At 43.7% G+C, this 12575-nt stretch overlaps 1 protein-coding gene across 2 annotated transcripts; it reads left to right on the top strand.

Annotated features, from left to right (window-relative positions):
• The first annotated feature begins 2341 nt into the window (after positions 1-2341).
• Positions 2342-8092, top strand: LOC109913733 (zinc finger protein 239-like). Of its 2 annotated transcripts, none has more exons than XM_020513282.2 (2): positions 2342-2442; positions 6639-8086. In XM_020513282.2, exons 1-2 carry the CDS (start codon positions 2405-2407, stop codon positions 7780-7782), a joined length of 1182 nt encoding a protein of 393 aa, XP_020368871.2. In that variant the 5' UTR covers positions 2342-2404; the 3' UTR covers positions 7783-8086. The 2 variants fall into 2 exon arrangements, with proteins under 2 accessions (XP_020368871.2, XP_048451081.1); XM_048595124.1 differs by lacking the exon at positions 2342-2442 and adding an exon at positions 4855-4924 and having other exon boundaries at positions 6639-8092.
• The last annotated feature ends 4483 nt before the right edge of the window (positions 8093-12575 follow it).

Here is a 12575-nt window from a genome sequence, read left to right as displayed (position 1 = left end):
ATACAGTTCTGATCACCGCATTTGAGGAAGGATGTGGAAACATTGGAAAGGGTGCAGAGGAGATTTACCAGGATGTTGCCTGGTATGGAGGGAAGGTCTTATGAGGAAAGGCTGAGGGTCTTGAGGCTGTTTTCGTTGGAGAGAAGAAGGTTAAGAGGTGACTTAATAGAGACATACAAGATGATCAGAGGATTAGATAGGGTGGAGAGTGGGAGCCTTTTTCCTCGGATGGTGATGGCTAGCACGAGGGGACATAGCTTTAAATTGAGGGGTGATAGATATAGGACAAATGTCAGAGGTAGGTTCTTTACTCAGAGAGTAGTAAGGGCGTGGAATGCCCTGCCTGCAAAAATAGTAGACTCGCCAACTTTAAGCGCATTTAAATGGTCATTGGATAAACATATGGATGATAATGGAATAGTTTAGGTTAGATGGGCTTCAGATTGGTTTCACAGGTCGGCGCAACATCGAGGGCCGAAGGGCCTGTACTGCGCTGTAATGTTCTATGTTCTATGTTCTAAGTTCAATACATGCTTGATGACATTGACCTTATTAACTAAGGCAAGCTTGCTTCTAACCCTGCAGAATGGTGAAAACCTGCCTATAAAACTGTGTCAAGTCTTAATGATGAGGCAGTAGCAGCAGAAAAAGAAAGACAAGGAAGCAAATCTTGCACTCTGAATCCCATTATATCATGGAACATCCTGTACCATGTACACAGTGAAGAACTGGCCTACCATGTCACATGAAGACCCCTGGCAGAAACTCAAAACCCTGCATAGATATCTTCCTCAAACTGAGGCTCAACTAGCGAGGTGGATAGAAATGACTCCAAGAAAATCATAGAATCTGTACAGTGTGGAAGTAGGCCATTCAGTCCATAAAATCCACAAAAACCCTCTGAAGAGCATCCCACCTAGACCCACCCCCCTACCCTTGGAACCCTGCATTTCCCATGGCTAATCAACCTAGCCTGCACACCACGGACAATTTAGGATGGCCGATCCACTAATCTGCACATTTTTGGACTGTGGGAGGAAATCCACACAGACATGGAGAGAACATGCAAAATCCACACAGTCACCCAAAGCTGGAACCAAACCCGTCTCCTTGTCACTGTGAGGCAGCTGCATTAACCTCTAAGCCACCGTGCCACCCAGTGGAGTTATCCCTTCTGTCTTTCAATCAACATCACAAAACATGATATCTGCACATTTTCATCTTGCTGTTTGTGGGGACCTTGCTTTGTACAAGATTGATCGCCCTGTTTCCATCATTGCAACATTTGCCACACTTTAATATTACTCAAATAAAAGCAAAATGCTGAAGGAGCTGGAAATTTGAAAAAAAAATTCTAAAGAATAGTCACATTGGACTCAAAACATTAAGGGATAGTAGGAACTGGCGATGCTGGAGAATCTGAGATAACAAGGTATAGAGCTGGATGAACACAGCAGGCCAAGCAGCATCAGAGGAGCATGAAAGCTGATATTTCGGGTCTGGACCTTTCTTCAGAAAATGCAGGCCTGGGAGAGGGAGGCTCTGAGCTGGGGTAGGCTTGATTGTAGTGCCAGGAGATGCCGATGCATTGCTGTGTGTGTTTGAGGAGTCGCAGGGAGAAACGTTTTTGAAAGATTTGAATGTTCCATATGTAGCGGTTGTCGCAGTTGGGGCCAAATTGGGAAGGCCTGAATGTAGACTGTAGTCCATTGGGGATGATCTGGTTCCGTAGGCAGGTACTGAGAAAGGCAATGTGGCTGTAGTACCTGGTTTGCTTCAGGACGTGGTCAAGCAGTTTCAGGGCCGAAGAGATTACAAGAGGGTTGCAATGGGAGAGAGATCCACTGAGGTCTTTCAGGAGGGAGCCATTTTCTGAAGAAGGGTCCAGACCCGAAACGTCAGCTTTCCGGCTCCTCTGACGCCGCTTGGCCTGCTGTGTTCATCCAGCTCTACACCTTGTTATCTCGAAACATTAACTTTGTTTCTTTCTCCAAAGGTTCTGCTGGGCCTGGAGTTGCGCTAGCACTTTCTCTTTTTACTTCAAAAGTACTCAGTTAATTGTAAGTGCTTTGAAACTTACTGGTGTCACGATAGAATCTATATAAATGGAAGTCTTCATTTATTTCTTCATTCACCCTGCCCATAATTCTGTTTCTTACAATATCGCTGGTATTTTTAATTCCGCTTCCTCACACTGTTCACCCTGTAACTCCTCGTCAATACCTCATGTTACCTACTGCACAGTTACTAACGATGTTCTGGACTGGGATATACAAAACTGGTAATGGTGGTTAGAATTCCCGTGGAACCCTGCGCTCCAGAATCTCCTTTTTCCGGCACTTCCCAGAAGGTGCGCGTGCGCCACGCACAAGTACATCCTGGTCTGCACACTGGACGGCGGAGAATGGCGGAACGAAATCGGGTGGAGAGTTCGGCCCAGGGGTGAGATATGCTTGCATCTACAGGTTCTGCTTCCATATTCAGGCTTGGAAAGCTCCTTCCACCGCGTCCGCTGGCCAGCCATCGCTTTTCATTCCAACCACGCCAGTGTATCCGCTGACGGCCGTTGCGAATAGGGCAGTTTCCCTGGCGCAATGCACTCTGGACTAACGCGCCGCCATTGAAATGTCTCGTTATAGTGGGAGCAAGTGGCCCATTACTGTTTGGAGCAAGAGGGCAATGACGAACAGAAAGGCGGGGATGCTGTTGCTCTCTGCTACGTCCTCCTTTTCATATAACATTTAATGTCATTGCAAATTGTAGTCAACGCTATTCACGAGTAAAATCGCCCCTTGCACCAAGTTTTTTTGCCGTCGTTGACGGTCAATCATGTCAGCTTCAGGACATTATTGCAGGGGTTCCTCAGGGTAGTGCCCTTGGCATAATTACCTTCAAATATTTCATCAGTAACCTTCCCTCTAACATAAGGTCAGAAGTGAAATACTGTAGTTTGATGATGATTGCAAAGTGTTAGGTACCATTTAAGACTTCTTAGATAGTGAAGCAGTCTCTGTCCAAATGAAAAAAAAAGACTTGAATCATATTCGTGCTTGGGCTGACAAGTAGTAAGTAACATTTCATCAGTCAAATGCCAGACAATATCTGTCTCCAGTATATAGAATCCAACCAGTGACATTCAATACCATTACCTTCACTGAATCATCCAATATCTAGTGGATTACTTTTGACCAGAAATTTAAATAGACCAACCACATCAATACTGTGGCTGGAAGAGTGGCTCAGGGCTAGATATTTTGTGCTTTATATATCACTTCTTGTCTCTTCAGTGCAAGTCCACCACCTGCAAGACTCAAGTCAGGACTGTGTTGAAATACTTCTCACTTGTCTGGAAGAGAGCAGTTCCAATGACACTCAGCTCAGTGTCAAAGACAAAGTAGCCTGATTGATCAGCAATATTAACTCTCAGGATATTGCTGGCATTCAGCAATGTAACACTGCTGAATACATCTATATATGACTCCAACCAGCAGAGATTTCCCCTATTCCCATTGACTTCAATTTTGCTGGAGCTCTTTGATGTCATATGCAGTAAAATGTGGTCACTCTTGCTTCACCTCATTAATTCAGTTCTTTGCCCATGTTTGATGAAGCCTGTAATAAGAACACAAGAACTCTGAGCAGGAGTAGACAATTCAGCTCCTCAAGCCTGCACCACCATCTAATGCAATCATGGCTGATCTCATTTTGGCCTCAACTCCACTTTCCTGCTTGTTGTCTGTAGGACCATTCCCACCGCACCCCGTCCCCACCGCTGGCCACCCAACCGGGGCAAAGACTCAGGAGGCAGGCAGGATTCAGGCAGTGGCAGACTTTTATTCAAGCAAAACCGATTAATGCAGGGGGAGGGCCAAAGACCTTTCCCGAATCTGGCCTTGATGTGAAAACCGGTCGTTCTCTTAATCCACGGCTCAGATCAGAAGAAATATGAATGACGCACTCTGATTTTTACGGTGAAATACAGCATTTTTATACATTTTGTGTTACAATAATCACATACAGTGTGGTCATAGTGTCCTTCCCGCCCCTCCATTCCATACATCCAATCCTGTGAAACACCTAGTTGATGAAGGACATTCCTGTGGACAGCCCCAGGTTCCCATGATCTCATGGTGTTTAACAGTCCATGTAATCGCCAGTCCATGGGATCTTTCTATGCATCCTATTTACATTCCAAAGTTACTGGTTATACTGCGTCGCATCTATCCCGGACATGCTTATCTCTAAGGACTGCTTAAATTCTGTTATTCATTGTACTCCATGTGCTATTCTATCAAATTCTGTTATTCGTCTTATATTTTCCACTGTCCAAATTATACATAAAAAATACAAAAGACTGTTGATCTCAATGACTGCTATAAGATTCGTAGATATAATTTCCCATTATAAAGTTAATTGTACTTTTTAACTAATAAATTGCAAACAATCTATTTTGTTCAGGACATGCCCGGCATCTTTTTAAGTAATAAGGAGAGCATTTCCCAAGACTGATTAACTTTCACACCTAGGTTTAAATACTTTTCCACTAATGTTTCTATTACACTTTGGTTATATATGTATCTATAATTATGTTGAAATCTATCTCAATAATTATCTGAAGAATCTTTAACTAAACCTATTTCTTAATATTGGGAATAACTTCAAAGAAACAACTGATTACTACAAAATAATTTTAGCTATTGTTTAATGAGTTAGACTGACTGGTTCATGAACTGAGATTTACACCCCTTGTTCTAACTGGCACTGTTCACCTAATGGGACAACATCCTTTCATTAACGAGGCTGGAATCAATCACTTGTCATATTTTAATGAACTTGTGTCTATCCTTAGATGTCCTCTTACCAAACTGTCTCGGATGATTGCTTGTAGGGCCTCCCGTTCACCTTGGAGTAGCCCTGTTCAAAGGTAACATAATGTTTCACTTAATTGCTGGAGCAGGATGTTTTAATTCTATTTATCCCTTATTGGCCGTTTTGTGTCTTTCAAACATGGGTAGCCCTTACACTCTCCATAACCCTTCAATCCATTACTAATTAAAAATCTTTCTGTAATGAGATCTGGATCCAAGCAGTCTTGGCAGGATCCAATGTGAATGTCTTGAGCCTGTTATTCTTAAGTAATATGGCACTAATAACATTGTGGACAATAACATTCTGTCACTTTTCTAATAGTTGAGAGTAGGCTGATACGGGCAGTAATTTCCCAGTTTAGAATTGCAGACAGGTCGTATCTGGACAGTTTTGCACCTTTCAAGAAGATACCAAGTCAGCTCTGGTCTGAATTATTCTGTTTAGCACAGTGGTAGTAATACACAACAAAATGGAAGATGTCCTCAGTTTGAATACAGCACTTTGTCTCCACAAGGATTGTGCAATTGCCATAGACCTTAGAATCACTACAGTGTGGAAACAAGGCCTTCAGCCCAACAAGTCCATGTTGACTCTCAGAGCATCCTATGCAGACCCATCCCCCGATAACCCACCTAATCTACACATCCCTGAACACTGGGCAATTTAGCACGGCCAATCCATCCAGCCTGCACATCTTTGCACTGTGAGAGGAAACCAGAGCACCCGGAGGAAACCCACACAGACATGGGGAGAACATGCAAACTACACACAGACAGTCACCCGAGGGTGAAATCGAACCCAGGTTCCTGGTGCTGTGAGGCAGCAGTGCTAACCACTGAGCCACCATGCCGCCCCATGTCATTTCTACCAATACTATCATCGTCAGTTACTTTTGTGACACATGGCTTAGTGAGGGTGAGTTCATGTCAGTTTGTTCCTCTTGTTATTTTCCCTTGGCAGTTGCCACATGCAGTATCAGTAGTAGTGCTACTAAACCACTCTTGTGATGGTCATTGAAGTTCCCCACGGAAATTTGTGTTCTTGCTCCTCTCAGTGCTTTTTCCAAGTGCTGTTCAACATGATTCAACTGATTCTCCAGCTAGGGGGAGAACAATAGGTAGTAATCAGTTAGTGTTTTCTTCAGTACTCAGTCAAATGGCTGCTGAGTCTATTCTGCTCGCTTCACCTGCAGTAAAATGCAGCCTTCAAAATAACAATTTGACTTGAAATTCCTTTCATGTAGCCTGTGCCATACCATTGAAGAGGAACAAACGTGGGAGAAGAATGTTTGACAGAAATTGGATCTGGCTGTTTCAAATTTTCTGTTTGTTATTGCATAAATGGGTTTTGTAACCTGGTTTTGCAAGGATTGTACAGCTCAGGTAGATATTAAGTGCTGCCTTTAAACATTGAAACGTTAGAAAATAGTCCTGCAATTCCTGTTGAGCAGTGGTGTTGTAGTCTCAGGTAGATATGAAAACGAATGTAAGAGTGTTACAGAAGAATAGCTTATTTGCAGCCACACTTGCCTTTGCATCATAATGATCTACATGGCAGTATCTCAGTTCTGTAAAAATCACTTCATGCAATTTTAAGAGATTAAGAAGAGACCATAGCCAGCATGCAAATCAGGTATCATTCTAGGGCCATGGACAGAGCTTGTGTAAGTTTGGCATCCACAGCTTTAAAGGTAAGAATGTTCAAGAGAACCTAGACTTAGATCTTTGCTCTGTCCTTAATAGCAATTATTTCTGCAAACCTTTTCACAGGGTATCAAAAATGGAAGATTTACAGATGAAAAATCTGAACCAAACTTCACACCAAGATCTTAAAGAGACACAGCAAAATCCTAAAGAGTCATTCAGTTCACCAGGAAATATAGATCATCTAACTTTACCCGTGGAGGAAGAAATGTTTGTTTGTTCTGTCTGTGGTAAAGGATTTCAAACATTAACGTGGCTGGAAGAGCACCAAGACACACACACTCGAGTGGGTATGTTCCAGTGCACTGACTGTGAAAAATGCTTTAACCAATTACACAGCCTGAGAAAACATCGCACTGCTCACAGTGAGGAGAAACCATACACTTGTTCCGTGTGTGGGCAAGGCTTCAGGCAATCAGCTAGCCTCATGCGGCACCACTGTAGTCATGCTCGGGAACCACCGTATCAATGTGAGGACTGTGGAAAGGGATTCAGTTACCTGTCCAAACTGCAAACCCACCAGCGAGTTCACACTGGGGAGAGGCCATTCAGCTGTTCCATATGTGGGAAAGGATTCAGTGAATCATTTAGTCTCCAGATGCACCAGCGGGTTCACACTGGGGAAAGGCCATTCGGCTGCTTTGTGTGTGGGAAGAGTTTTATCCGGTCAGCCCACCTGCTGAGACACCAACGAGTTCACACCGGGGAGAGACCATTCACTTGTTCTGTGTGTGGGAAGGGATTTACCCGTTCCTCCATCCTATTAGAACACCAACGGGTTCACACTGAGGAAAGGCCCTATAAGTGCTCAATCTGTGGGAAGAGCTTCAAAAGTTCCAATGAAGTGAAAGTCCATACACTGATTCACTCTGGACAGAGACAATACAGCTGTTCTCACTGTGGGAAGAGTTTTGTACAATCCTGCAACCTGTTGAAACACAAAAGAATTCATACAGGGGACACACCCTTCATCTGCTCAGTGTGTGGAAAGGGGTTTGTGGAGTCGGCCACACTTCTGAGACACCATCGGGTTCACACTGGGGAAAGACCTTTTACCTGCTCAGTCTGTGGGAAAGGATTCAGTCATTCATCCTCCTTGCTGAATCACCAGCGAATTCACACTGGGGAGAGGCCATTTACCTGCTCCACCTGTGGGAAGGAATTCAATCGGTCATCAAACCTATTAAGACACCAGCGAGTTCACCTGTGACTGCAGTGAGTGGATTCTGCTGAATGTTCAAGACGGACTGTGTTGGGATTTGTTTCTGCTGAAGTAAAGTAATTCTTAGAATGAGGTTGGATTTTAATATTCTGTGCAGTCGTTTTAAACACATGTTCATTCAAGCCTTTGTTATTTTTAAGATGAAATGAAATCTAATTGTTGCCTTTTTTGGGATGTATTGTCCTTTTGAAGACTGCCACCTTGATTATTCTCTACTGATCAATGACACGCAGGGAAACGTCTTTTATAATTACAAAATAAAAGTCTTGACATAAATCTTGAATTAATCTTTGTTATATCTATTCAGCATCTGATGAAGCAAATTATTAAAGTCTCCAATAAAAGAAGTGCTTATTGGTCCGTGTTGATCCATGTCGACAATTTCTACTGTTTTGCATATTGTACTTTGTTGGGGACTTGCTTATCCAACAGAAATTGATGATTGATTTATTGTCACATGTACCGAAATACAGTGAAAAGCTTTGTTTACGTGTGGTACAGGCAGATCACAGCAAGCAAAAGATGTACAGATCAAAAAGACTTAGAGGCATACAGGTTACATTGCAGGTTACATTATTTGAGGCGAGAGTCCATTCAACAGTCAGATAATGGCGAGAAAGAAGCTGTACCTGGACCTGCTTGTGTGTGTGTTCAGGCTTCTGCATCTACTACCTGACAGAAGAGGTTGTAGGAGATCATTACCAGGGTGCGATGGGTATTTGATGATGTTAGCTGCCTTTCCGTGGTAGTGAGCCGTGTAAATAGGGTCCGTTGGCTTCCGTGATGATCTGGGCTGTGCACACAGCCTTCTGCAGTTTTTATGGTCCTGGGTAGAGCAGTTGCCATACCAGGCCATTACACACCCAGACAGTATGCTTTCAATAGTGCATCTGTAGAAGTTGCTGAGGGACCTTATGGACGTGACAAATGTCCTGAGCCACCTGAGGAAGAAGAGGCCTTTTTGACTGTTGCATTTACATGGGAAGTCCAGGACAGGTCATCGATTATTGTCAGACTAAGGAACTTGATACTCTTCACTCTCTCAACCTCTGTTCTGTTGATGTGGACGTGCGGGTGTGTTCTCCTTTCTTTCTGAAGTCGATGATCAGTTCTGTATTTTGCCGATGTTGAGAGACAGATTGTTCTCGTTGAACCATGTCACCAAGCCCTCTATCTCCCTTCTGTATTTTGAGTCATTGTTATTAGATATCCATCCCACTACGGTGGTGTTGTCAGCGAACTTATAGATGGCGTTATTTGGAATTTGGTAACATGGTCATGGGTGTTCAGGGAGTACAGTAGGCGGCTAGGGATGCATCCTTGGGGGACCCCAGTGTTGAATGTTATTGTGGAGGAGGTGCAATTACCTATTTTCACTGATTGCGGCCTATGGGTCAGAAAGCTGAGGATCCAATTGTAGAGGGTGGAGCCAAGACCAAGGTCACACAGTTTTGAGATCAAGTCTGGAGGGGATAATGGTGTTGAAGCTGGAGCTGTAGTTAACAAGCAGGGGTCTGACGCAGGTGATTTCGTTGTCCAGATGTTCCAGGGATGAGTGCAGGGCTGGGAAAATGCCATCCTCTGTGGATCTGTTATGTTGGTAGGCAAACTGTAGGGGATCAAGGCAGATTGGGAGACTGAACATAGAACAGTACAGCACAATACAGACCCTTCGGCCAACCTATTATCCTACTAAGATCAATCTACCCTGCACACCCTACATTTTACTATCCTCCATGTGCCTATCCACGAGTCGTTTAAAAGTCTCTAAAGTATTTGACTCCACTATCACTGCCGGCAGCGCATTCCACACACCCACCACTCTCTGTGTAAAGAACCTACCTCTGACACCTCCCCTATACCTTCCTCCAATCACCTTAAAATTATGCCCCCTCGTAATAGTCATTTCTGCCCTGGGAAAAAGTCTCTGACTATCCACTCTCTCTATGCCTCTCATCATCTTGTACACCTCTATCAAGTCACCTCTCATCCTTCTTTGCTCCAATGAAGAAAGCCCTAGCTCTCTCAACCTTTCCTCATAAGACCTGCCCTCCAGTCCAGGAAGCATCTTGGTAAATCTCCTCTGCACCCTCTCTAAAGCTTCCACATCTTTCCTGTAATGAGGCGAACAGAACTGAACACAATATTCAAAGTGAGGTCTAACCAGAGTTTTATAGAGCTGCAGCATAACCTCACGGCTCTTAAACTCAATTCCCCTCCCAATGAAAACCAACACACCATGCGCCTTCTTTACAACCCTTTCCACTTGGGTCGCAACTTTGAGGGATCTATGGACGTGGACCCCAAGATCCCTCTGTTCCTCCACACTGCCGAGAATCCTGCCATTAACCCTGTATTCTGCATTCAAATTCGACCTTCCAAAATGAATCACTTCACACTTTTCTGGGTTGAATTCCATCTGCCACTTCTTTGCCCAGCTCTGCATCCTGTCAATGTCCCGTTGCAACCTACAACAGCCCTCCACAACTCCACCAACCTTCATGTCATCGGCAAACTTACTAACCCACCCTTCCACTTCCTCATCCAAGTCATTTATAAAGATCACAAAGAGCAGAGGTCCCAGAACAGATCCCTGCGGAACACCACTGATCACCGAGCTCCAGGCTGAATACTTTCCATCGACTACCACCCTCTGTCTTCTATTGGACAGCCAATTCTGTATGCAGACAGCTAAATTTCCCTGAATTCCATGCCTCCTTACTGGAGTTGATGTTTGCTGAGGATTGGTGGATTAGCAAGAGATCCTGATGGAGATTATTGGATGAGCATGAGATCCTGATGGGGTTTGGAAGCCACTCACTCCTTCGAACCTGCTCCACCTTTCAATAAGATAATGACTAATCTGGTTTTAACCTCATGTCCACATTCCTGCATATCTACAATAATCTTTCATCCCCTTGTATTCAAAAATCTATCTACCTCTGCTTTAAAAATATTTAAAGATTCTCATTGCCTATTTTTCAAGGGAAGGAATTTCAAAGATTCACAACCCTTTGAAATAATTTATTTATCCTCATCTCTATTTTAAATGGGTGATCCCTTATTTTGTAACTATAATCCCTAGTTCTAGAATCTCCCACAAAAGGAAACATCTTTTTCACATATATCTGTTCAAGTCTTTTCAGAATCTTGTATGTTTTAACGAAGCTACCTCTGACTCTTACAAACTCCAGAGGATACAGGCCTAGCCTGTCTAGCCTTTCCTCATAAGGCAATGAGGAGGTGATGACCTAGTGGTATTATCGCTGGACTGTTAATCCAGAGACCCAGATATTGTTCTGGGGACCTGGGTTCGAATCCTGCCATAGCAGATGGTGGAATTTGAATTCAATAAAATATCTGGAATTAAGAAACTAATGATGACTGTGAATCCATTGTCAATTGTCGTAAAAACCCACCTGGTTCACAAATGTCCTTTAGGGCAGGAAACTGCCATCCTTACCTGGTCTGGCCTACATGCGACTCCAGACCCACAGCAATGTGGTTGACTCTTAACTGCCCTCGGGGAAATTAGGGATGGGCAACAAAATGCTGCCTGGCCTTCAACCTGTGAATGAATAAAGGAAAAAAAAATCTGCCCAGTCCAGGTACTGGACCAACAAGCCTTCTCTGAACCACTCAATCTCATTAACATCCTTCCATAAGTATGGTTATCAGTGCTGTACTCCAGATATGATCTTGCCAATGTCCTGTATAACTGAAATGTAACCTCCTTACTCATGCATTCACACTAAAAGATAATGTTTGATCAGCTTTCCTGATTACTTGCTGTTCCCGCACACTAACCTTCTGTGATTCATGCACTAGAATACCCAGATCTCTCTGCATCTCAGAGCTCTGCAACCTCTCACCGTTTAGATAATATGCTTCTTTTCATTCTTTCTGCCAAAGTGGATAATTTCACACTTTCCCACATTATACACTATTTGGGAGATCTTTGCCCACACAACCTATCTATTCCCTTTGTAGACTCCTTAGGTCCTCCTCAACTCACTTTCCTGCCTATCTTTGTACCATCAGCAAATTTAGTGATCATACCTTTGGAATTATTTATATAAATTGGAGCAATGTAGTTGACTTTTAAGTGCCCTTCGAAATGGCCTATCAAGCCACTCAGTTCTATAAATTGCTACGAAGTCTTCAGAAGGAAATGAAACCGGATGGACCATCTGACATTGACTTAGGCACCAGAATAGACAACGGTTGAAACAGCCTGTTGAACTGGCAAAGTCCTCCTTACTAACTTCGGGACTAGAGTCAAATTTGGGAGAGCTGTCTCATAGGCTAGTCAAGCAATGGCCTGATATAGTCATACTCGGAATCGTACCTGACAGACAATGTCCAGACACCACCATCGCCATCCCTGGATATGTCCTGTCCCACGGTCAGGACAGACACATCAGAGACAGCAGCACAATAGTATACAGTCAGGAGGGATTTGCCCTTGGTATCACTAACATTGACTCTAGACCCCATGAAGTCCATGACTCCAGGCTAAACATGGGCAAGGAAATTTCCTGCTGATTACCACATACAATCCTCCTTCGGCTGATGAATCAGTACTCCTCCATGTTAAACAACAGTTGGAGAAAACACTGAGGGTGGCAAGGGCACAAAATGTACTCTGCTTGGGGGATTTCAATGTCCACCACCGAGTGGCTGGACAGCAACACGACTGATCAAGCTGGTCGGGTCCTAAAGAACATAGCTGTTAGACTGGGACTGCACCAGGTAATGAGGGAACCAACAGGAGGGAGAAA

The sequence above is a fragment of the Rhincodon typus genome, chromosome 1 (genome assembly GCF_021869965.1).
Source record: "Rhincodon typus isolate 14 chromosome 1, sRhiTyp1.1, whole genome shotgun sequence".
Classification (NCBI taxonomy): domain Eukaryota; kingdom Metazoa; phylum Chordata; class Chondrichthyes; order Orectolobiformes; family Rhincodontidae; genus Rhincodon; species Rhincodon typus.
This window is presented reverse-complemented; position numbering and strand designations above follow the sequence as displayed.